General features: G+C 32.8%; 5 protein-coding genes across 5 annotated transcripts; all 5 read right to left on the reverse strand.

Annotated features, from left to right (window-relative positions):
* Positions 1–657: 657 nt before the first annotated feature.
* On the reverse strand, positions 658–7,197 carry LOC114276312 (E3 ubiquitin-protein ligase MIEL1-like). The gene is made up of 12 exons (XM_082899638.1): positions 6,522–7,197; positions 6,346–6,433; positions 6,170–6,226; positions 5,304–5,336; positions 5,127–5,204; positions 4,961–5,004; positions 4,829–4,869; positions 3,035–3,117; positions 2,856–2,947; positions 2,707–2,776; positions 2,026–2,064; positions 658–1,087 (listed from the first exon to the last, which is right to left on the reverse strand). Exons 1-12 carry the CDS (start codon positions 6,599–6,601, stop codon positions 968–970), a joined length of 825 nt encoding a protein of 274 aa, XP_082755764.1. The 5' UTR covers positions 6,602–7,197; the 3' UTR covers positions 658–967.
* Positions 7,198–12,018: 4,821 nt separating this feature from the next.
* Positions 12,019–16,256, reverse strand: LOC114276313 (membrane-anchored ubiquitin-fold protein 3). The gene is made up of 5 exons (XM_028218091.2): positions 16,041–16,256; positions 15,548–15,688; positions 15,182–15,388; positions 13,641–13,811; positions 12,019–12,486 (listed from the first exon to the last, which is right to left on the reverse strand). The coding sequence occupies exons 3-5, from the start codon at positions 15,312–15,314 to the stop codon at positions 12,431–12,433; spliced, it is 360 nt and encodes a 119-aa protein (XP_028073892.2). The 5' UTR covers positions 15,315–15,388; positions 15,548–15,688; positions 16,041–16,256; the 3' UTR covers positions 12,019–12,430.
* A 1,286-nt stretch (positions 16,257–17,542) lies between these two features.
* Positions 17,543–19,159, reverse strand: LOC145803816 (uncharacterized). The gene is made up of 3 exons (XM_082897178.1): positions 18,745–19,159; positions 18,397–18,659; positions 17,543–18,310 (listed from the first exon to the last, which is right to left on the reverse strand). Exons 1-3 carry the CDS (start codon positions 19,157–19,159, stop codon positions 17,543–17,545), a joined length of 1,446 nt encoding a protein of 481 aa, XP_082753304.1.
* Positions 19,160–19,371: 212 nt separating this feature from the next.
* LOC145803817 (uncharacterized) lies at positions 19,372–20,556 on the reverse strand. The gene has a single exon (XM_082897179.1). The coding sequence runs from the start codon at positions 20,554–20,556 to the stop codon at positions 19,372–19,374; it is 1,185 nt and encodes a 394-aa protein (XP_082753305.1).
* A 21-nt stretch (positions 20,557–20,577) lies between these two features.
* Positions 20,578–21,786, reverse strand: LOC145803818 (uncharacterized). The gene has a single exon (XM_082897180.1). The coding sequence runs from the start codon at positions 21,784–21,786 to the stop codon at positions 20,578–20,580; it is 1,209 nt and encodes a 402-aa protein (XP_082753306.1).
* Positions 21,787–26,073: the final 4,287 nt, after the last annotated feature.

Below are 26,073 nucleotides of genomic sequence, written 5' to 3' on the forward strand. Positions count from 1 at the left end.
TTGACTTATTGGTGGGTTTGGATTGGATTTGGGTTGGGTTTGATGTGATGTGTTAGAGAGGTGATGTGATTTAAATAAGATGATGTGACTTAAATAAGATAGTGACTTTTTGACTTATTTAGTACATACCAAACTAGTAAATCAAGAGAAAAAGAGAAGAAGAAGAAGAAACTGATAATTCTTGTTGAACAAAAACATAATAATAATAATAATAACACAATTTAAGAATCTAACAAACATGAATTAAATATTCTAGTCTTAAATAATAATCATAATCAAATACTAAAGTAATAAAAATAAAATAAATGATTCTTAAATTCGGTGTTCATCACTTCTATAATCGGATTTCTTTCTCCCCAACTCCACTTCTCAAAAGCGCGCACACACATATATACCTTGGCCAAAAACAACATTTACCAACCTCAGGAGAAAAATTAATGATTTGGAATCTCAATTAAGCAGTGTTCAAATCGTATATTTGCAGAGGGAAGGTTTGGAAGATTGCTAAAACTAGGTTAAATTGAGTATTTAATAAAAGTGGTGTCGTTCTCTCGGCTTCATAGAGTCATAGAAATCGATAATAATGTTATTGATGAGTAAACAAAACTCCACAACTCCATTCATAGATGCGCATGGAACTATCAGAAAATGAACATATTCAATGAAAGTAAAGTGGTATATAGTTCGTGAATAAGACAACCAATCCTATGATTAGGTAAGTATCAGAAACAGAAAGTGATGAGAATTATAAACTGAGTAAAGCTTCCCATGTCATTCATATTCATTTCCATGAACGACAAATTAACTATATATAACTATTGTTGTAAGAAGTAACCTACAAAAACTAATCAAGAGCAAAACGTCTCAAAAGGTCAGTTGCACAACAAAAAACTTTTTAGTTGAGGCAGAAAGGTTCTGTGTGCACCGTAGATCAACTGTTCTGATCAGGTTGGTATGGTGGTTGATGCTAACGATCAGTGCCTCCGATTACCCTGAGGTTATATGATTCACAGTGACTGCACTTGTGCCCAGAAATGTGAAAGAATGCTTCGCTGGTACTGTTGCAGTCAGTGCAGAGGATCGGAACCTGCAAAATACATTTCCAACAACTTGCTTCATTTGCCAGGGTAATTATAATCCTGAAATATGGACACATCTGGAACATGGACACATAGTATTCTATAGTATTATAATTGGTGGAGAAGGTGAATAGGTGAGATATTATGTTGGGTGAAAATTGAATAATTTGCCCATTTGCCAAGGTCATTTGCTTGCAAGATGAGTGTTTTGTAACGCTTCTGTTCCCTGTTTTTTGTTTATGATTTCATTTTTTTTTTAATACAAATTAGAGACAAACTTGTTAGTTATATTGTTTTTGTTTTAAAAAAAAAGTGAAATTGATTCCAAAATTTTCAAAACTTTTTAGAAATGACATATGTTTGGTTTTGAGTTTTCAACAACAGTTTTGAGTTTTCAATCCATAATTTTTTTTAGTGAACATTTTAAAATTTTTAATCAAATATTTTTATTTTTAGATATACTTATGTACTTAAAAAGTAAACATTTATGACAATCTTGAATAAATCAATAAATACAAAAAAAAATGAACATATATTGAATTTTTGTATATAAATATATTCTGTGTATTTTATAGTATTTAGTGAATTTTTTTTAAAAACAATCACCAATAAAAAGTTTAAAAAAAATAATTAAAATATTTTAAAAGTTCACTTAAAAAATTACGAATTGAAAACTCAAATTTTTTTTTGAAAACTCCAAACCAAACAGATTCAAAAGAGTTTTCAAAAAAGTTATTTGCTCTCTTTTTCTTGTTTTTTAAAAGGAAAAATCATCATAAGCACGAAAACATCAACGATGGGTCAAATTAAGTAATTTCTGGTGGGCTCTATAAACCATTATTCCTCAAAATTACTATCAACCATAACATTTCAGAAAAAAGGTGATTAATGATATTCTGATGCAACAAATCAACCAAAAAAGAGAAAATATGAAGGCAACATTTACCTTGTAATGGTATTCCTCAGGCATGGCAGTAGCTTGAATCTGTCAAGAAAAAGATTCATCATTACTGCCTGGAATGGTCCAATTAAAAGGATGAAAAAGAAAAGAAGAATCATCTTCAACACACGTGCACATGCACACACATGAGACTTCAACAGCCACAATGGTCCACCGTCCCTCCCCCCCCCCTCATTTGTAACAAAACTGTATTTCCCCTATATTTCTTTTTTTTTTGGAACACAGGTAACCTGATGCCAGGTTTCATACAACTTTCGAATCTTTTTTTTTTCTCTTCTATTATTTCATTACTTATTGTTCGAATCACCAAATTATGACTTTATTTTTTCAACAGGGCTAACATAAGAGAAACATGAATTTTGTCCAAACTGCAGTTTTTTTTCAAATTTGGGGATTTGAAGTCATGTGGATTTTTATTCCCTTCATTTCAAATGTATCTAATATTTATAAGCTCTTCATCCAAGCACATTCCCAAGGATATGTGGATCCACAAAACACTCAAAAATATATCTGAAAAGATTGATCAGCCGCATGAACGTGATATGATCGCCCGAGCATAGGCAATTCTAAAATAAAAGAACATACAATACAATCATAGCTTTCCTATAGAAAAAAATTTAACATAAAGAAACTCAACATAAAAAAAAACAAAATAAAACTCCATACCTCCTCTTCTAATCTTTCCCATGTTCTTGACATGTTAAGCACTGACTTGGAGCAAACGGGACAACGATACCTGGATGATGAATTCAGTAAAACTTACCAGCAAGAAATAAAGCAATATGAGAAGAAATATAAGATGGACCGGAGTTAACTGATTCTGGCCAATCATATCTTTGAAACAATTGTTATGCATTGTGTGTCCACACTTCATAATTGTTGCGCTTTGGACCGAATCAAATAGATACTGTCACAGTAAGATGTTCTGTTTATTGGTAGGTGTAGCAAACATTTGAAAATTCAAACAAAGAAAATAAATTTTCTAGATACAAACCTCATAACATATGGGGCAATGGTTCTTCATAGAGTTTTCAACACATAAGTGATTATCACGCAGACCCATCGAATAGCAAGATGCTGTGTTCGTACAAAAATATCAAATTAAAGGGGGATACATTATCTAACTCAAACATATATTTAAAAAATATATATTCTGGAGGCTTTAGAACAGTTAGAATAAATAAGATTGAAGAGTTGTGTCGAAATAAAAGAGTTCTAACAGTGGATGCAGATTGACAAAAATGATAAAAATTGTATGAATACTTTCAAATTTTTAGGAGTGACAAATATTAACAATTAACTTGCATATAAAACAAGAAATCATAAAAGGGTCAAAACATAACAACACAGTTATGGATCAACTAAAAAAATGTTCAACACTCAACTAGCAACAGATAAGAACTAGTCTAGGAGAGACAGATAATTTAATACATAAATTAATGATTACATAACTACAATGCAGCAAGTTAACACAAAGAATATACAAAAAAATATTCTTGTAGCCAAGTCCAGCACTTGGAAATTTAAAATGAGAAACATCGAATGTATTGATGATGCTGGTTTTCAACAAAATGTTATTGTTTCATCCTCCAAGATTATAAGAGCACATATACTAAGGTGCCTATAGCAATCTTCATCAAAGTTTAAAGGTATCTAGCCAACAATAGTATATCCAACAAAATTCTCATTTTGCTTCTCTACTTGTCCTCATGCATGCAGAGTGTTAACGAAACTCCATAAATTAACAAGCAGAATCCTTAGCAGTGGCGGCGTCACACCCTCTCTTGTATGCAATCTCATCACGTGGAAATGTAAACAGACATACATAGAAAGATGTAGGCATGAAGACTTGAACCTAGGAAGCACGGGTGCGGGTATAATACAGATACACCGATACGGCAAATTCTTAAAAAAGTAGGGTTAGGGTACGGGTACGGATACAGGTACAGCATGTGTACGCCAACTTTTTTTTATTCTTTTATTTTTAAAATTTTAAATTTATAGTTAAACATCCAATATACAAATCAAAATTTCAATATAAAAAATAAAAGGACAATTCTTTCTTTTTCTTTTTTGATTGTCTAAAAGAGAATGCAAAAGAAAGCAAAGCCATGACTCATGGATAAAGGGTGTTGGAAACAAATTACTTGATGATTTTCGAAATTGAAAAAAGAACAATAAACGTTGCAACAAATTCTAGCAATTGCAAAAAATAAAAAATCCCGCCGACCCAAAACGTACCCAGGCTGTACCAAAATGTATCTACTACTGTACCCAACATATATTCAGCGTACCCGGTACGCATACCATTATACCGGTACAAGTATCTGCACCCGGTACGTATCTAGAACTCGTACAGCACAGGTTTTGGAGTACCTGTGCTTCACAGACTTGAATTCTAGATTTCTCCCAACTTGAGCTCTTATACCATCTTATGTGTCACCAAGTATCTCAAATACTTACTGTTCAAAAATAGGTTGAATAATGTACATTAAGTTATTCAACAAGTACAAAAAAGACATTAGACAAAAACTAAAAGGTATTATTTGTAAAATATGGTCAGTGTCAATTATAGATGAATGTAGCAGTCTTTTTACCATAAAAAAGATCTACAATTTTAACCAGTAAGGAAGAAAATTACTACTCCAAGAATGTGCTTTAAAGGCCAAACAAACGCACAAGAATACACAATAGTTTCAAAAGACTTGAAATAAGCCCATAAACATACAAACTTATACAGTCACTACCCAGATCTGTATGAAACCGGTAAGGGAATAAGAATGCATACCGCACTTCTTGCAATGAAAGAAATTCTCACGACCACCAACTCTGTAAAACCATGACTTGTATCAAAATAGCAACAAAACTTATTTGAAGACAAGGGAAAAATCACTTTGAAGATAAAAATTGGCCCACTAACCTACAAATCCCACAATCATGACAACGGAACTGTTTCTTAGTGATCTGCAATGTAAACAAGTAACAATCGGCATCAATATACAGAAGGTGAAAAAATAGTACACAAAAACATCCCAACAATTATATCCAATTCTAGTTGAGGGCAGTTAGTAAAGAAGCTGTAGTACATCATCATCATAGAACTTGCAAGTTTCACAGAAATATTCTCCCATTTTCACACTGCATTTTGAGGAAACATGAGCAACCTAAAAAAATAAATAAATAAATAAAAGGTTAAAACAAAATCAAAATATAAAAAGACTGAATGAATGAATGTTTTTAGTCTGAATTTGACAGAGTGGAACCTGCTGCTCCGTATTGCAGACAGCACAGATAACCTGAAACCATCAAATACAAAACCATTGTTTCATCAAAAAAAAAAAAAAAAACACACACACACACACACACAAGGAATTGTAAACACTAGGGTCGTTTATGTTTGGGCCTGGCTTTGGTCTAGTCCACCATCGGACTGGACCGTGTTGTTGGGCCCGTGAGGGCCCATCACGGGTCTTATTTTGAAAATTTAAACCGTTCAATGTGTAGAACTCGTCAATCATATAGCTATCGATATCCGATCAACGTGATTTTTCACAAGCATATAGTATTTGACGAGTTCTACACATTGAACGGTTCAAATTTTCAAAACAAGACCCGTGGTGAGCCCTCATGGGCCCAACAGTACGGTCCAGTCCGATGGTGGACTGGACCAAAGCCAGACCCTGTTTTTGTTTCTTATTTTTTGTTCTCATTTGTTTTGGAAATTGAAAATGAAACCTTATTTGGTCTATATTGTTTTCGTTTTCAAAAGAATGAAATTGATTTCAAAAATTTTAAAAACACAAAAAAAGTATTTTCACTTATTTTTAAAGCAGTTTTCACATTCTCCTCACACCCACCACCACCCAACGCCGGTAGGTAGCCATCTTTGGCCAACCTCCAGCAACATCCGACCTAGCAAACACCTCCAGCCACCCACCACTACCGGTCACCACATCCGTCCACCCTCCATCTCCGGCCACCAACATAACTCATCAAATATATTTTTATTTTTGTCACAAAAACCTGTTTCTTATTTTTTTTTTTTAAACTAAAAATTGAAAACGTTAACAAACGAGGCAAGAAGATGTATGAAAGCGATATGAAAAGTAAAAAAAAAAAATGTACTTACATGAGAAACATCGTTCCTAACGAGTTCGTGACGATCCTTGGGATTGCTCATAGCGCTCTAATTCAAATAAATCAATAAAAAACACAAACGCAACAAGCTAAGAAAAATCCACAAATCGAATTTTAATAAAACGATATAGATACAGATATATAGAGAGAGGGGGGGGGGGGGGGGACCATGGAAGCGTTGTGACAGTGGCGGCAGGAGAAGATCTGATTGCAGAATGGCGCTCGAAGTTTGCATCGTCTCCGATAATGCTCGCATCTATCAAACAAAAAAAACACAAAATCAAATAATGAATCAAAAGTAGATAGAAGAGGTGTGGATTTGGAATCAACAGACAAGACTATACCCGAATAGGAGCTTTCCAAAATCTTGGTGATTGAATGGTTGTTGAATTACAGTAGTAGTAGTGTCGTCTTGTTCTTCCATTGGTGGTGGTGGTGGTGGTCCTTTGCCTTTTTAGGGCAAATATAATATATATATATATATATACACACACACAGAGACACACACAAATAGAAGAATTTTGGAAATGCAGAAAGCCAAACCGCAACCCAACCCACCCAGCTCCGAATATTGGAACAAATTACAATAAACTCTGACCATTTTAATGCGTTAGGATCCTCTGGGGTGATAAAGCGAGTGAGATGGGCTCGACATATGTCCCACTAATGGAACTAAGGGTTAAGATCAATTCCTCTTTCACTCTGTTCTGGGGAGAGTTAGAGAGAGAGAAGGGACCAAAGCTTTGATTTTGTTTTGTTCTTTCCTTGTTCTTTAACGTCCTCTTGAAATCTCACAGTTGAATGGTAGTGATGGTTGGCTTTCTGATAAGGCCTTGAAGAGAGTAGATCTATTCAAGTCAGCCCTTGATGATGATGATGAAAACAGCCCTTGTTCAAGTTAGCTTTGTTACAGGCATGGCTTCGCCGCTGCTGCGAAGATCTGAAAGATCTTCTCCGCCGATCTCTATGTTCATTGACCGGATCTGCTAATTATGTTCCTCATTTTGATTTTGACGATGATGATGATGATATGGGGTCTGTAAGTATACATATATATGCATATATAAATACATACTCTCATTTTGATTTTGATGATGATATATGTAAATCTACATATATGCATATCTGAATCAATCTTTTGATGCCGATGATAATACAAATGTAAATCAATTTTATTATCGACGAATCGGTTTTATCTTTTGAAACCTCTTTCTCATTTTGTTCACATTTTTTCTTCAATCTTGTGATAATGATGATGATATATATTTGAATTAATTTTATTATTGAATCGATTTGATCTTTTTTATTTATTTAGATCTTACAGATCAAAATCCATGATAATGATACAGTTTGAAGCCTCTTTCTCGTTCTGTTCACATTTTTTCTTCAATCTTTTGATGATGATGATACAGATCTGAATCAATCTTATTATCGAATCAATTTAATCTTTCTTTTTTTTTTATTTATTTTGATCTCACGGATCAAAATCCATGATGATGATATAATCTGAAGCTTCTTTCTCATTCCGTTCACTTTTTTCAATTTTTTTTTTAAAATAATTTTCCCCACCAAAACGATATCGTTTTGGTGAGGATTAAGCTCGACCCTTAATTCCATTAGTGGGACACGTGTCGAGTCCATCTCATTCACTCTAAAAGAGCACTTTAGGAACTTCACTCAACAGGATCTTAACGCCATTTTAATAGGGTTATGCTAGACATTGAAATGATTTGTCAAACTTTTTATCAAAATTTTTTTATGTGTGTGATACCCATACATATGTAAATTTGTATAAGTCTCACACCCTTATGAAAGATTTGATAAAAAATTTGGTAAATCATTTGGGATGTATAGCATTTCCCATCTTAATGTAATTAGGTTGAGTTTTTTATGTTATTTTTTAAGCATTAATTTGAGTATAGATTTGAAAAGAAAAAGAAAAAAATATTTAGAATATAATTATAATTTATTAGGTTTAGCTTGTCTCATGTTAAGATCAATATTGGATTTGTTTAGTTTGGCTCATGGATTAATTTTTTAGTCCCGTTTTGATAATTCGAACGGTTCAATGTGTAGAACTCGTTAAGTACTATATCCTTCTAAAAAATCGTGTTGATCGGATATCAATAACTATTTTTTTTTAATTTTTCAAACATAGATTTGCGAACAAGTTGGCGACACGAAGATGAGAGAGGAGATGAAGAGTTAGAGCAACGACGGCAGCGATTCTAGTGGCAGAGTGGATGGTGGAAAAATAGAGCCGACACGGTGCTGGAGAATGAGGTAGTAGAGGACTGGTAAAGCGGATGAGATAGAGTTTGAAGAGAGAGAGAAAGAGAATAAAGTGTAGTGTGGTATGGTGTGGTATGGCTGTTCACTACCGTGTATACGATATATATGTAGGGATATATTAGTCATTCTGTCTTAGCTTGTCCTTATGGACCGAATGAATTAATGATTGGACCTTTGGGCAAGAAAAATGGAAGATTGGACTTTTGCCCGAGCGCCCTATATATATTGTATTCAAGTAGGTCATTTTATTTACAAAACGATGTGTATGTATATTTATTTAGAAGTGTTCTATGGCAAACAGAATTTTTCACAAAAATTATGGGCCATGGCCCTCTATAGTCTTCTTCTAATTCTATCTGTGCTTACACCATTTACATTAGTTTCAGTCATTTTAAGATTATTAAATTTGAAAGAAAAGTAGATATAATTATATTAAAATTGTGGAATTTTCTACATAGTTTCCAAACTTTAAGAGAAGTTTTAAAATAATCACTCTATTTTGTTTTGAGTTTTAAAAATTATTTTTGAATTTTTTGTTTTCTTGTTTTATTGCATTTTAATTAATTTTTTTTTAATGTTTTTAGATGTGAAGAAATCTTACAACAATTAAATAAATACAAAAAGAGAAAATTTGTGATAAATTCAATTTAGAGAGTGCCCAAGGCGTTAGATTCGAGAGATATTTTTTGTTAGTGAAAAGTCAATGTTTTGTGAAATAGTTTAATGAGAAGTCCTATAAGATATTTTGTTTTCAATTTTATCCATTGATTTTTTTATTTGTTGATTTTTCGTTGACTATCTGTTTAAATTTATATCTATCCATTCATTTTTTTTTTTATCTATCTACTTAAAATTTTTAACTATATGTTTAATTTTTTCCTTTTATCTATTCAAATATATGTCTAAATTTTATTATCTGTTCAAATTTTATTTTTATTTTTTTCCCATCTGTTGAAATACCAAGCAAACTAAATTGAAATTTTATCTGTGCAATTTTTCTATTTGTTAAAATATTTCTCATTGTCTTTCTCTCCCTAGGTGTTGAGATCTAATTTTTTTATGTTCATTTACAATCTATTTCTCAACAACAACAAAACTCTTCTAGATTTTCTACAACTATATTAAAAAAATGTAATCATCACATCTAGAATTGAAAATTACGAAACCCCAACCTAGAACTGGTTAATCTAGTGAATAGTGAAAAAAAAAACTTTAATCTGTTTATTCAACATCATCATCAACAACAACAACAACAACTATTTGTTTAAATTTTTTTATATAAAAAAAAATTGAGATCCTATATATATACATCATATAAAACACAGATATATGTATACATCATATATCCACAGATCTATATATATGATTTTGGTCTCTCTCTCTCTCTAAAGCTATATGTTTCTCTCTCTAACTCTCTATTTTTGTACTGTTTCTAGAGAGAGAAAATCAACTCTAATGGCTTACTCGAGCGTAGTGGTGGTTTTGATGTTTTGCTTTGGTGGTTGGATTTGCAATCGCTCAGGCTTCGGCAGTCGTCAATGAAATCTCAGGTGGCGTCGTCATTGAAGGTTGCCGAGACTCATTCAGTGACTCTGACACTGTCCGTGAATGCACTGCCACAGAGATTTGAGGGCTGAGAGAGATATATAGATCTAATGAGAGATGAGGGGATTGGCGACAAGGACGGCGACAGCAACGGCGACGGTGATGAGGCGGGAGGTGGTGACGATGGCTAGCAGGCAAGAGGAGACGTGGGCAGGGCCGGTCCTAAGTTTTCGGAGGCCTAAGGCGAAAAAAAAACGGAGGCCTATGTTTACAAAGAAAAAAAATCAATCTGTTTGGTATCACTAACGTCGATTGATACCAAAATAAATATCAAAATGTATTCATACAAAGAAAAAAAAAAAGTTACCAGAATTAGGAAAACTTTATTCAATTAAAATGTATTGGATACGTATTGAATTAATTGTTGTTTATTGAATATGTTGTTCATGAGTGTGGTTGCATTGTTGTTTATTGAATATGTTGTGTATCAGTGTGATTGAGATTGAATTAATTGTTTATTCCACTAAAATATGATAAACAAAGAAGATAAAAAAAATTAAGTCAAATTTATTTATTCCACTAAAATTTAATAAAGAAAGAACGTAAAAAAAAATAAATTAAAGGGCCCATTTTGGGTCACCATCATTTTGTATGTGTATATAGTGTTTTTCATTTAAGGGACACCAACATTTTATATATATTTTAATTTCAATTGGCCAAACCACACTTATAAATAAATATGAACCCAACAAAATATTTTTGGATCCTTTAGATTAGCCCTAAAACAACAAAAATAATTAAGGCCTATTTATATTTGTAATATACTATAACACTTTTATAAAGTTAGGGCTCTATTTTAGGCTTATTTTTTGGGGCCTAAGGCATCGGCCTCAATGGCTTTCGCCTAAGACCGGTTGTGGGCGTGGATGGCGATGGCGAGATGGCAGTGGCGAACCTGAAGAAGAGAGAGAGAGAGAGAGAGTGGGGAAGAGAGAGAAATTTGAATGAGTGAGGACTGTGGTGTAACGATATATAAAGAAGGTATTTTGGTTATTTTAGTTGAGTTTGTCCTTTTGACAAAATGTTTCAAGACTTAAAATTTTGAACAAATAAAATTAAAATTTAGACTTTTAAATCGAGCGTCTGTACAAAAATGTATATACATTTTATATTTTTTCATATTTTAGTAAAATTTTAAAATATTTTTTCACAAACTTTGTACTATATCTAAAAAAAGTTTAATTAAAATATTAAAAATAAAAAATATGAATTAAAAATTAAAAATTTATTTTTAAAGACTCCAAAATCAAAAGTAATGACGAATAAAATTTTGCTCATGTTTGTAAAATTTTAAAATTTTAAAGGGTTAAATTTCTCTCAAAATTTAAATTTAAATTTGAAAAAATTGGTCGAACTAATAGAGATCCACCACATTTTCTAGGACATTTGGGCTATGTTTGGCATAAAAAGTCTAGGTTAAAATAGTCACAAAAGAACAAAATAAGTTAAAAAGTCAATAAGATAAAATATTATATCAAAATCATAATCATTTCATTTTTTCTCTCAAAAAAATAAAAAAAACTAAAAAGTTCATCATAAACAAAACTTTTTAGCCCTAAGTTAAAATAATCAAAACGCCAAAAAACAACCCACATCCCAAACGAAGGCTGTGTGTAAATTATTTATAAAAAATAAATAAATCAATTCAATAATCATAATATTTGCACTTTATCTCGTTTCTCTCATAAAAAAAATGGATAACAAGTGTACTTTCAAAAATAACATCCCATTTTTTCAAAAAACAAATGCTATAAAAAAAATGTATGATTATCAATTTTTTTTATTCTTTCTTTCCAATAAATAATCAGCATGCGTCAAGGAGAGAGAGAAAACGCAACAAGCAGCAGCAGATGAGCATCGCAACCTCATTCAACATAGAGTCCTGTACCTAAACCATCAATGGAAATCATGGGATATATGAAGATGACATGAAGACAAATTTCCTTTCTCCAAAAATAAAGTCACTCGATAAAATGATCCAAGAACATATTGCTACATCTTTTCTTGACTATGATCCATAATACAAATCCTGTCGATTAACATCTATCAGATTTACAAATGGGATCACTCTCACACGTGCACACATACACAAGCTGTACCACACCTCAAAAGGAATAGAACAGTCAACCCTACCACACTCCACAATGGAAGAGAATCATAATCATGATAGAAACTCGATTTCACTCATAGAAAAATGAGTAACACCACAAACAAAAGAAGAAGCAATTACAAGTAACAAATGTAACCCTGCTATACTATAGAAAGCCATTTAGAATGTTACATAACAATTACAACATAGAGGAAGATCAAAAATGTGAACCATGCTGTGGCTGTCGCAAAGCATATGCTTCCCAGTTCAAAGTATGGTGCATGAGCATGGATTCTTCTTTTGCATCTCCTCCTGGCTCTTGTCTGCACATTGTACCCCAAAAATGGGCAGAAAATGGAATGTAAGGGCCAAAGTTGGAACCTCTAATACTATAGAAACAGAAACTTCAAGAGACAAAAGATGCAACAACTTTGAACAATATAATGAGTACGCGTCTAAGGCCCATTGTTAAAATTAAATGATCGCAAATGCTAACTTTTGCAAATTAATCAGTAACAATACTTCTGTTGGGTTACAACTATTTGTAAACTCAAGATTCTCTGAACACACCAATAGGATTAAAAAACATGTTGGGCCACATCCTCCTCAATCTCTCAAATTTTATGAACAATCGACTCAAGAAATAATTTAAAAAAAAACACTCTTAAGTATCTCTTGCTATCACGTTTTTTCTTTTTTTAAAGTATTATCTCTTGCTATCAAGTTTTACTCTATCTTCATCCAAATTTTTAGTTTTGCTGAAGTTTCACTGAATATATTTTGTCTTTGATCTCCTTGGCCTAAATTCTTTAGATTCTAAAGTACCTCTCCACAATTCTAGCTTAAAATATGTTGAAGCATGGGTTCCGAATGAAGAACCTTAGGGTGTGGGTATTGGCTGAGGAGTTATAGTGTCGAGGACTTGCTAACCTAGCAGTAACATCATATATACACCTATACAACGCGGGTAAAAGGAAATTTTTTTTTTGAAAAAGGCTTTGATTTCATGATGTGAAATGCTAGAAATAGGGTACCTAAAATGAAGGGAAATTAAAATCAAGAGTGAGAACACAAGTTTGAGTCTAAGAGCAGCCACTTTGACAAATAATGCAAAGGTTAGGTTGGTATCCTTCTTACACCATCCGACATACTCAATTAATAGGGATCAACACTAGCTAATACCATTTGTTCCAAACAATGCATATTCAACAGCACAAAATTTCACAAAATAAAAAAAGGAATATCCATTGGTACTTGATCACAATTTTGAGTTTTGGCGAATGCGGCAAACAGTGGTGCTATTGTAATTGAAAGCAATACTAGTCACTATTTTTAAAGGATTAGAATAAGAGCCTTAATGGAAGTAACAAACGATGAAGATAGAAACTGTCCTGGCAAAATTTCTCAAATACAAAATTTTTGCATGAATTATAAACAAATCTCTTATTGACTGGCAAAAAGGAAAACTAAAACAAACCTGTCTTCTTTTTTGCAACAGGAGGCTGTACCACAACATGCATGGTAATAACTCCACCGGGAAGGTCACCAAAATTTATTTTTGACTCTTCAAGTGTCTTGATATTCTCCAAAACTTTGCCAGCATGTATCAGCTTCAAATCACTTACAGATTTAGGTACAACTGATTTATCTGTAAATATAAGGCTCCATTATAAACTCAACTGTGAATCAAAAAAATAGTCACAGAATATATATATATATATATATATATATAAAAGAGTGACTGTGCCTGTAAACATGCCTGTGTGACAGAAATGTATATGTATACTATGTATAAACCTGTCTACAATTCATGCATTTACTTATGTATGTTATGCAGCAACACAAAATGTAATTTGTAATGCCAGTCCATTAACAGGTCCGTATTTGGCAAGATGTTCATGTGAAAGTTCATTCTGGAATCAAGATACAGAGTATGCGTATAGTAGTTAGACAAGACAACAAGCAATATATTTACGCCCCAATGAGATATGGCAATATATATACACAGCAATGGAATAGAGAGGAACACACAATGTTCAAAAATTGAACACAAGAAAAAATTGCAATTCAATGTTAATTACAACATTAATGTTCTCATATGAACTTCAATTTTTAGCCTTCCTCTCCCCATTTAAGATGTTGTTTTGAAATACAATACCCTATATAACCTAGAAACTCCTACAATATTGCACTTGCACACGAAGGGATTCCCATCATTTAATTGAATAAAAACCATATTAATAACATATCCACCTCCCTTACCTTCTCTAACTCCTCAAATCTTCGAAACAATCACCAACCTCAAAGTTTTACCATTACTACTGCCCACCACAACCGCCATAGGTGCCCCCTCCTCTCTCTCTCTCTCTCTCTCTCTCTATAGATAGATAGATAAATACATAAATATATATAAATTCAATCTATCTTTCTATACCTAACACATCAATCCTTTCCCACCACGATTACCAACACTTATACTCCCACTGCTGCCACTACAACCACCAGTTTGCTCAACCTCCTGTTTCCATTTTCTCCTCTAATCAATCATTTGGCTTTCTGCCAACTTTCCGTAGGTCTCATCTAATTAAATAGATGAGGCAACTTATTACCTGGACTAGACAAATACTTCGTAAGCCCAAATAAAGTCATCCAAACTGCCCTTATTTGATGTTTAATTTGCTGCCCATGTGAGTTATCACTTTGGCTTGTCGATCAACCATTGCTAGACCAATCTAATGCCTATGGCATGTGGGACCACTGAGAATAGATCATAATTCACAATTTACAATTTACGGCATCGATAGTTACACTAGTAAAGAATAAAATGGGGATGCAATAAATAAGTGTGGAGCTCAATGAAATATAAGTACTAGTGTTTTTTTGAAACCACAATCTGTTGTTGGATTGTATGATTTAGTTTTAGAGCACTGACATTAAAATCACATTGGTCATAGTCTGTAGCACACAGTGAAATAGTAAAAATAAAAAGAAACATATATACATAAACAAACCAATAACCTTGAGGCCACTCAGCAACAAGCCTTTGCTTAAGAGTAGCAACAGTAGTAGAGGGTGCATAAGTAGTATGAGCTATATCTGTTCCATCATAGATTCTGAACTTAAGTTCAATGTGCTCCTCTCCTTCAGCCATGATATCCCTTCTTCTCCTCCACCAACCCAATTCAATAAAATGACAACACTTACAATCAAACAGCCCCAATTCACCTGCCCAAGAATCCCAACCAATATTTTCAATTCACTACATCTAGTAACTTAGAAATTACAGGAAACAAAATGATAAAAGGAAATTACAAGAATTCAGAGAAATTAAAAAATGGGGACTGAAATATGCAATCATGTTGAATAATACTCTGTAGCACTAACCTTGGTTAATTCGCCAAAAAACCCGGCACCAGTACGAAGAAGATGGAATAACAACTGTACATTTGAATTAACGATTACGGAACCGAGTAAGCACTTCATATGATCAACAGTTCCTCCACAAAACTACCGCGTAACACGTCTCTGCAACGCAACACAACACAATACAGAACCAAAAAGTCAGGATATTCTAACGCTGTTTGGTTGGGGCATTTGAGAAGGATTTGAAAACAGAAAGTGAAAGAGAAAAGGTAGGTGAAATGTGTATTTTTTTTAAATCTCTCAACCAAATAAAGCGTAAAAATCAATTCTAAGTCGTGACAGATCTTCGATCAATCACTTCATTAGAGATTAATTAAAAAAAAAAGAAAAAAAACTAGATTCAGTCTGGTTGTCAATCAAGAAGCAATATATCGATATAATTTCTGGTGAGGTTTCTGAGCATCCAAACAAGAAAATTAGAAGGAAGAAGAAGAAGGAGAGTGATTGGGTTCACCATTGATGGAAGATCGGAGGGGACTGTGATTGATGATGATCGAATTCAATAATGTGATTAGGGTTTGGAGCCGAGTGTCGGTGTTTCGAATAGAGGAACAACGAAACGAGAGAGAGAGAGAGAGAGAGAGGGGGTTTGTTTGGTTGTTTCGCAGTCCCGTTCGTTTTTCCATTTTTTGGTTTTAGAAAGGGAGTGAAATGAATTGTTGGGTGATGTGTCGTGCTCTCGTGTGCAGTGTATATGAAGTCGGTCGCATTAGATTGTTGCTTTTTTTTTTTTCCTTTTCTTTTTTAAGTCAACAAAATTAATAGATAACGTTTGAAATGTCAAACGGTCAAGTCATCAGAAAATTATTTGGCAGTGAATCTTGGTATTTATTAAAAATCAATAATATATTAGTTATATAATTTGACAAGTGTATACCTGTGCACGGTGTAAATAATATTGAGATTAAAATATAATTATAATTTATACGTATCATATTAAAATTTGTAAAGTCTGTAGTACCTGATAAAAGTTTAAGTTAGCACTCCTACCATTAGTTTGTGGCTAACACATAATACATTGGTGAGTGTCATAGTACCCCGAACCATAAATATCTGATTGAAATAATATAATACACAGAACATAAATACCATAACCTCGCAAATAGTAGTCTTTAGAAATTGTTTACAAATTAAGATACGAAAATCAAATATTTTGAAATAATTTTCCAATCAAGATACGGAAAGTATTGAAAAACTAAATGCATCATATCATGAAGAAGATATCAACTCTATGCCATAGTATCCCAATAATAAATGGCAAAAAAAATAACTCCTGCAACTCATCTGGTTTGTCAAATTAATGTGAAAATCATCAATTACATCAACTATAGAATACAAATTGTTGCTTTACAAAATAGTCAAATTAAAAAGATTTTAAAGTCATCTAACAACGATCAAGTATTGCTAGTATCAATACTTGAAAGAGTAAATTAAATAAGAAAAATTATAAATAGGTGATAACTTCACAAAATATTTAAAAACTCATTAATTTATAATTTTCTTAATGAAATAAGAAGATGAGTTAAGAGAGCCAATATAACAGTTTGGTGCAAATCTCCATCATCCTATGAAAATAAAAGAGAACATTATTTTATACAAAAAGGGGGAAAAAAAAGTGTATACAAAGTAGTGACAACTGACATGTCCAAAGTAGTGACAACTTACATGTCCAAAGTAATAAATCAACTTACATGTCGTAATAACTCAATTGTAAAAGATCAAGTCAACACTCTTAAATCAAACTTAGCTATACTGGCAATGCAAAAATATAGGGGAATAAAAGGCTTCACAAAAATATTTGAAATGCAAAAAGTCCACATAGGTGGAAAGCTTTACAAAAAAGGGTCATAGCTTTACCAAATGCATATACTTTACAAAAATATGTGTTTGATAATGTCTTTAAATTTGTTCTTTTCCACAATTCTTATGAACGCCTCATCAATTTCCAAAAGGTCTTCATAACAAAATTTCAAGGTAAACAATATTTGTAGAGGAATCTGGCTCATCATTAGAGAGGAGGATACTTATACGATCGAAAGATGCGCATCTGGACAATGCCACGTATAGTTGCCCATGACTAAAAACAGGTGTACACAAATCAACCCCAACAAATTTCACAGATTGTCCTTGAGATTTATTAATGGTCAAAGCGTATGCCAATCGAACTGAAAATTGACGTCTTGTCATTCGGAAAGGCATTTCTACAGAAGACGGAGTCAATGATATCCTTGGTATAAATGCCAAATTGCAAAATTTCTCTCCAGTTAAGATTCGAGCTTCAATTATGCGAGTGTCGCACCTTGATACCATCAATCTTGTGTCATTACACAGTTCATCTTTCGGTGCAATGTTTCTTAATAATATTATAGGACAACCCACTTTCAACTCTACCTTAAAAGCTGGTAGCCCAGGAGGATCCAGTGAATTTAAAAACTCATTAGGATATCTATTTGTAATGGAAGGATCAATTTCATCATCTTCAGCCATCTTATCTGCAGCAAGATACGTATATGTATTCCCTGAAAAAATATTCAACGCAGCAATATTGATAGCACTGACGTCATCATTTTGTGCAGAAAGAATTGTATGTTCCGTTAAGAATGATGGGGTTGATGTATCTGCCACATCCAATTGTGGATAAACTACTGAGAGTAATTCCTTTAGATCCTGGCATTTGTGTATTGTTGATGGAATTTTAATGATTTCTTGTGGATTGGTTCCAACCTAATAAATAAAATAAAACAAATTTAAAAAAATGGTGTAATCAAAGTATCCTCAAATGGTATAATCAAAGTTCGAATGAGTATTACCTCTGTCAAGAATTTTGCAAAAATAGCATTTCCAAGGTTTGCATGATTCAAACGCATATTCAAATCTAGAGATGAAACATGTAGATCCTTCCACAAAACAGAGTGTCTCAATGATGCATTCACAATTTGCTCACGAACTCCTTTGGTTATAACTGGTAAGATTTGTCGAAAGTTTCCACCAAGAACAACAGTGATACCCCCAAATGGCTTTTCACAATCACAAATTATCTCGAAGTGTGCGATCAACCGCCTCAACACAATGTCTATGTTGCATAGGAACTTCATTCCAAATTATGAGTTTTGTTTCTCTAAACAATTCAGCCTGTAATGATTGCTTGCTAAACCCACAAACTGAATTTTCCAAGACATCCAATGGAATGGAAAATGCGGAATGTGCAGTGCAACCTCCTACTAATAGCAATGATGCAATTCCAGATGAAGCCACGGTAACAACAATATGGCTATGACTGCGACATTTTAATGCAATCGTATTGTACAAAAATGTTTTTCCCGTTCTGGCACCGCCATTCAAAAAGAAAATAGTCCCTTTACTTTCAAAGACTGAAGAAGTGATTGCGTTATAAGCAGTTCGTTGTCCATTATTGAGGCGATCAATAGTAATTTGCACATCTTTCTGTTGTGCCTCATTATGTAGTTGTTGATGTTCGAATATCAATCGGTTACCAACTGTTGCACTCCAATTTGCTGTAGGTTGTGGCATGAGCGGGAAGTCAATTAAACTCTTTCCTGATTCTTGAAGCATTTGATTCAAAAGATACAAACCATAATCTTCAATTTGAGCCTCAGTTAGGTTAGAAATGGCAAACAATGTACGAAGCTTATGTGCAAGATCATCACAGATATGCATTGAAAATTGATTCCATAACGCATGTGGTTGTAGTGGAAAACATTGGGTCAGAATAATACAAAACAATCTCCTCAATTGATATCCGGTTTTCATAACTGCAGCCTCTTTCAGGCACTGTATCCATCTTCATCATCTTCTAAGAGTCCTCTTGCAACACATGCTGATTTAAACGTCTCATGCAAAACATTGTTAACTGTACGTAAACATTGAAACGATCTTGGCCCTTTGACAACAGTTAACAACAAACGCAGATAAAATCTTTCACCACAGTTAGGGCTAGCAAAGTACATTATACCAATTGCATATCCATGTTCTCTTGGTTTCCATCTATGTTTTGACTTGAGCCAAACAAAATGTTGCGAAAATTCTTGGTAAGTGAATTGACGTTCATTTTCATTAGAAGCACAATAATAAAAAAAATCAGTAAGAGTCGATTTTTGTTGCGCAGCTCTAAAAAGAATCATTTCCAATGAGTCATTAGGATTGAAAAGAACACGATGCATTCCAGGTAGATGAAGTGCCAAGTGAACAACTGTTGGCATCTCTGTATGCAAATGATGGCCGAATATTTGCCAAACAGCTTCTGGTGGTCCAATATACCTCGCATCAAGATATTGTTGGATCTCATTAATCAATCCCAAAACCATTATTGTGCGATCATAACCCTTGCAAATATACTTATGTATATACTTAACACATCTCACTCCAGCACAAACTTCTATATTTATATGACAGTTAAACCGTTTAGAAAGATATGCATTGTATGGTACCACATCCCTGTTATCAACTTCCTGTCCTCTCACAGTATATACTTGACCACTATTGCGACGACGATAGATTGGATATCCATCTTGGTCCATAGTTGTTGATTCTTCAAATGCTCGAGGGTATTTCTTAGTACATCTACCATTTTCCATACATGGTGCTTGGGGATTTCGAGCACTACATGGTCCATGTACCATGCAACACTTGACAGTTTCAAAAAGTGTAGGATCATCTTTTGGATCTGGAAATTCTGTACAAACTAATTTGTCTACTTGAGCACATGTTCGAATTTTGTCTGGACCTTTAAGAAAGAGAAGCGCATGCAAATGTGGCAGGCCTCGTTTTTGGAATTCAATTGTAAAAACATGTGCAACTTTATTACCGAACACTTTGTTTGTCTCTATCTCCTTCATCAAACACTTTCTTTTTAGCTCAAAAACACGGGCAATCAAATCCGGACGATCAATAGCTTTTTGGTGTGGTAATAATGTTGAAGTAATTTCTGGCCAATTGGGATTTGCAGTCATGGTGAGAAAAATATCTGGGTGCTAGTTGTATCGCGTGATAGCCATTGAATCTTGAAAGATTTCAAACATATGTCTAGGACTACTAGTAAATGAAGTTGGCAAAATAAACCTTTGACCAATTTGATTAGGTCGCAAGTCATCTGGATCAATATCGCTTAAATCTTGGTGAAGTTCAGCCCGAATTTTTTTTTGATTAAGCTTGTAGTATGTCAATCGATTTTGCTCAGTTGCAGCCCAAGCATCTACCAAAAACTCTTGGAATAGTTTTCCACCTCTCAAAATTGTTGAATACTCTGTAGGTCGCTCAAAAAAATGATAACTATAAAAATCCATTTGAGTAAGTCGATCAGTTGAAGGCCGATCATGTTTAACGTCCCACAATTTCAACTCAGGTTCCCATCCGAGCTCACCATACGGGAATAATAAAACATAATGCAATGGCAAATATGTTGGGTGACATTCATTAATTTGCATCAGTTCATTATTTCCCTGTAGATGTAAAACAACATCTTTCATTCCAGTAACCTCGGTTCCATCACCTGGTATTACAATTGCAATCTCATCAGCAGTTGGTAGGTTATACCGTCGTCGGTCTGTTGCTGAACTGTAGTGAAGATGAGCAGGTAGATTTTGTCCAGTGAAGGCTAATTGATTCAAAATTGCATGAGCCTGGCGAAATTTGTCTACAAATGCATTAACTTGCAACAAACTATCTTGAATAGTTTTGAGAACATTCCTTTGTAAGTGAGGATTTCTACGATTTCGAACTTCTAAAGCTGAATCAGGATCATAAATGTACAACTGAGCATAAGTCGCATCCTGACCTGGCTGTGGTAGAAGTGATCCTGTTCGATATCGCAATTCCCCATGGATAATAAATGGTTTAGGGCTGCTTCCCCTTAGTACTCTTGGATCCAATGTAGCACCAAGACTTGTAAAAGCGTTGGTTGCATTGTATACTCGAGTATAACGTCGAAACGATCTTGCTTGATCATCATCCCCATCATATAATGCTTGAAGCGGTGGAGGGGTTGTCATAAGCAGAGGTAGCCTAGTCTTTCCTTTTGAACAGCAAGTTCCAAATAGGGGACGCTTTCGAGATGATTGTGCTAATTTTTCGTCCATCCAATGTAAGGCTGAACAGTAAGGACATAACACATCCATCTTGCCGAGAGAATGACGATATGAATTCATGTGTGATTGAGTATTAATCGCAGTACTAATAGTCATATCTTCTAATTCATCATCTGTACATAGATCCTCTTGAAGAAATGTGACTGTAGAATTAGGCCTACAAATATTTGTTGTGCATAAATTAAAATTTATACACATGTAAAAGTAAGAGTATTATTTAAAGAATTAAACATGTTTTACCAATTCTAAGCTAAAGATGTACTTTCCATAGAGAACGAACATGTGGATGCATATGTAACCATGGTTTGTTTTTGTGCCAACGAAGTATTCACAAGTGTCTTTGTACCCTGTTCTAGGCAAGCATGACTGCGACGACTCGGTGTTAATGAAGGGAAGTCTTTAACATATGCTCATAACCTCTCTCGTTCTTGTCGCAAGCATTGTCCCAATTAATATGCAGAGCATGCATTTTCATTTCTTTCACGTTCTCGTCGTGCACGTTAAGCTAATACAGCTCTTGATATAACATAACCATTGGGTCCCTAAAATATGAATATTAAATCATTAGATGCTTAAAATGCAAATATTATCAAGTACCATTTTCCACTATCTAAAGAAAATACCAAGAATTTAGAGAAAATGTATTATACTCTTGCCCATGACTACCCATAGTTTTATAATAATAATAATAATTATAATAATAATAATAAAATGTGTGGTTTTGTTACACTAATGAACAAATGTTCAACCAACTTATGAGAATAATAAACGTTCAACCAGTAGATTGTGTGGTTTTGTAACAGTGATGAACAAATGTTCGATCAGCAGATGAGCTTCATAAAGTTTTTTTTCCTTTTCTTGTAGGGCCCATGCACTTACAGGAGACACTATATATTCCTTTCTCATTATATATTCCTTCATAAAGTATCCCCTATATATTTATTTCTTCTTAAGAATATATAGGAGACACTAAAAAATGTGCATAGTTTTAAAAATGAAATACAATTATGGCTAAATAAAATACAATATATGAAGATATAAAAATAAAAACTAAAAAAACTCTACAAAAATCAATAACAACCATACCGCTAAACATGCATTTTCCTTTCGCTTGCCCTTGCAATCAATCACCTTTGTCATTTATAATCTATATAATAAATTGTGTGGCTTTGTTATACAAACAAACAAATGTTCGGCCAACTTATGAACTTCATAAAGTATCCCTATTCACATAGCTGGAAAAAAAAAATTTGTTGCCCATTTTTTCCCTCCTCTCTTTATCTTAAAATTTTCGCCCACTTATATTGAAAAGTGGTGTAGAGTTACACATATATACAGGAGACACTTAAAAAAGCGCACAGTTTAAAAGATAAAAATACAATTATGGTTTAAAATAAATAATTGGACATGCATTTTCAAAAACACTCTACAATTATGACTTAAAATAAACAATTGTTTATTGCTTAAAATAAACAATTCGATATACAATTATGGCTTAAAATACAAACATACGAAAACTAACAATTTAAAAAAAAAAAAAAACAACACTTTACAAAAACCATTAAGAACTATACCACTGGAAATGCATTTTCCTTTCCCTTGCCCTTGGAAGCATAAGACACCTTTTCTTTTCCTTTCGACATTGCCTTTGCATTTTCCTTTTCCATTGCCTTTAAAAAATAACCAAAGTCTAAGAAATAACCAAAGTATAAGAAATAAAAATTAAAAAAAAAAAAATGATAAGAAAGTGATTTTTGGGCTGACATTAGAAATACGAACGACATTGAAATCATGCTCATCATGAATCACTACACCGACATTTCTTTGTTGAAGAAACTGAACATATACATACAAAAACAAATAAGTAGTTGATATGTACACAAAATGAAATTTTATAAGACGATGAGTAAAGGGAACGAATATTACAGTTCGTTGTAAGTCTCCATCTAGCTGTAAAAAATGAGGAATTTTTTTTTTTATAATCAGAACCTATAATACAAAAGTTTTTTTTAAAATCTATGTACCAGTTTTTTTAAAAAAGACAACTTACATTATCCATAATGTTAGAGGTCATTCCAGCTTAGTATTGCCAAAATCTGTAATACAAAAGTTGACTTCAGTAAATACATATTAATCCAGTAATACATAATACAAAAGTTAACCTGTAAAGGTTTTGAAATACATAACTTATGTAAATACAAAAGTTATTTTAATTCACCAAGTGAAACCAAAGGAAGCAATCAATAGATACTTAAATGGAATCAAACCTATCGATGGCTTAGGCTTTGTTGAAGAGGTTTAAATGGAACTGCAAAATTTATAAAGTTAATTCATATGACAAACTAATAAAAAATCATTAATCATTTTGAAATCCACAGTTAATTCATATGATAAAATATCTCATTCAAGGAATTAATAAAAAATCACACTGGGAAAAAAAATGACAAACTAATAACCCAACAATCATTTTCCGCCACCAAAATGAGTTGTGTTTCCAAGAATGTGTTTATTGAAATTAACAAATAATAAAAGATTTGCAATAAATCCACAGTTTCAAAATAATAATTTAACTCCAAACATTTTTAGGTATTGATAACACAATCTAAATCCAAACAACATCAAAAGAAAGTAGTAATGAATCTTACTAATTTTCTTACAAATTAATAAATATTAAAATTGTCCAAGATGCCACATCATCCCATCTTGGCAAAGGGTGCAAATGAGTAGAAACATGTGTAGTAGTAAAGTCAACAAATATATATTGTTGCACCTGAATTGGACAAACTCAATCTCACAATTTCAGTAGCTATGAAATTATCCTCTGTAATTTAATAAAGTCAAACTCAACCACCCCAATCTCACAATTTCAGAATCCATGAAATTATCCTCTATTTTTTTCAATAATCAAACACCCAGAAAATCCAAAAAACCAGCAAAGTAAGGACCAAAAAAAGTCAAAAAATCGGCATATTTGACTATCAAAGCCTATTGAAAGTTTATTTAGCAAAGTTGAGAGCTCCATCCACTCAACAACAAGTTATGGACAGTAGAGGATAACTCGAAACTTAAAATTATATTTGAAACACATTATCATTATATTTGAGACCCATTATTCGGAACATATTGAACACATTATATTTGAAACACATTATCATAAAATTAAATCGCACTATATCTCAACACATTTAGACTGTAAATCTATATAAATATAACAAATGGCTGGCAATTTTAGAGGTTGATGCGGCTTAATATTGTCAAAACCTGTAATACAAAAGTGAACTTAACTAAATAAATATTAAATAGATACTTAACATGTCAAACCGAACGAAGCAATCAATAGATACTTAATATATCAATGGCTCCTACATGATTGTTAGGAATCAAACATATCGATGGCTTAAGCTCTACTGAATTGTATTGAGCTCATTCAAGAAATCAATAAAAAATCACATAGATATGCAGATGCCAAACTAATAACCTACCAATCATTTTCCGCCACCAAATTTTACTAAAATTAAACAATTTATCAAAATGAGTTGTGTTTCCAACGGAAACTATCAATAAAACACATCAATCACTTAGTACTTTGCTTCCAAGAATCTATTTATTAAAATTAACAAATAACAAAAGCTTTGCACATCTACATAGTTATAAAATAATAATTTCACTCCAAACATTAAATAAATAAAAAATAAATCTGTCTGTATGAGGACATTTTCAGGGATTGGTAACACAATTTGACTCCAAACAATAGCAAAAGAAAATATTAATGAATGTTACCATTTTTCTTAGCAAAGGGTGCAAATGAGTAGACATATATGTATTAGCAAAGGGTGAAAATATATACTTGTGCACCTAAAGTGGACAAAATGAACCACTAAAGTCAACCGCTAAAGTCAAAAAGCCAACAAATAATTTCATAAAAAATAATTCATCCACCAGGTGGTCAACCACTAAAATGTCTCCAAGATATAACTAAGCTAACTTTTTTTTCACAAAAGATAGATATGATAAAGAAATATTTCAATGTACATAAGAAAATAACCTTAAAATATATAAGAATTGACTTTCCAAGATTGTTTCATTTTTGTGAGAAAAAACAAAAAAGAAGCGAAAAAGATAAAAAATAAATTGGTTTACTTAATTTTTTTTTTCTTCCATAACCTTACTTTTTTTTTTGCTTCCTCAATTTAAGAAAAGTTATGATACACTACTTTAGGCATTGAAACCATATAAATCCCCAAACGTATCATATGTTTAGCATAGGAAAACGTCTTAACCATGAACAACAATAAATAAAGCCAATCCCAAAAGATATGTTATATTTACCATAAGTCTTAATGACACTTCCAAACACAATCAGACTCAAATCAAAATTGGGTG

The sequence above is a fragment of the Camellia sinensis genome, chromosome 12 (assembly GCF_055761805.1).
Source record: "Camellia sinensis isolate YWXY chromosome 12, ASM5576180v1, whole genome shotgun sequence".
NCBI lineage: Eukaryota > Viridiplantae > Streptophyta > Magnoliopsida > Ericales > Theaceae > Camellia > Camellia sinensis.

Excerpts from the sequence above, each read along its gene's own strand:
- LOC145803817 (XM_082897179.1), bottom strand. The coding sequence starts at position 20,556 with ATGACTGCAAATCCCAATTGGCCAGAAATTACTTCAACATTATTACCA.
- LOC114276312 (XM_082899638.1), bottom strand. The coding sequence starts at position 6,601 with ATGGAAGAACAAGACGACACTACTACTACTGTAATTCAACAACCATTC. Across the intron at positions 5,337-6,169 it reads TTAGGAACGATGTTTCTCAT|GTTATCTGTGCTGTCTGCAA; the intron begins GTAAGTACATTT and ends TGATGGTTTCAG. Across the intron at positions 2,065-2,706 it reads GGGAAAGATTAGAAGAGGAG|ATTCAAGCTACTGCCATGCC; the intron begins GTATGGAGTTTT and ends TTTTCTTGACAG.
- LOC114276313 (XM_028218091.2), bottom strand. The coding sequence starts at position 15,314 with ATGGCTGAAGGAGAGGAGCACATTGAACTTAAGTTCAGAATCTATGAT. Across the intron at positions 13,812-15,181 it reads TGTTGCTGAGTGGCCTCAAG|ATAAATCAGTTGTACCTAAA; the intron begins GTTATTGGTTTG and ends TTATATTTACAG. Across the intron at positions 12,487-13,640 it reads TGTTGCAAAAAAGAAGACAG|ACAAGAGCCAGGAGGAGATG; the intron begins GTTTGTTTTAGT and ends TACAATGTGCAG.
- LOC145803816 (XM_082897178.1), bottom strand. The coding sequence starts at position 19,159 with ATGCTTCAAGAATCAGGAAAGAGTTTAATTGACTTCCCGCTCATGCCA. Across the intron at positions 18,660-18,744 it reads TGTCTTGGAAAATTCAGTTT|ACATTGTGTTGAGGCGGTTG; the intron begins GTGGGTTTAGCA and ends TATGCAACATAG. Across the intron at positions 18,311-18,396 it reads TTGCAAAATTCTTGACAGAG|GTTGGAACCAATCCACAAGA; the intron begins GTAATACTCATT and ends TTTATTTATTAG.
- LOC145803818 (XM_082897180.1), bottom strand. The coding sequence starts at position 21,786 with ATGACTATTAGTACTGCGATTAATACTCAATCACACATGAATTCATAT.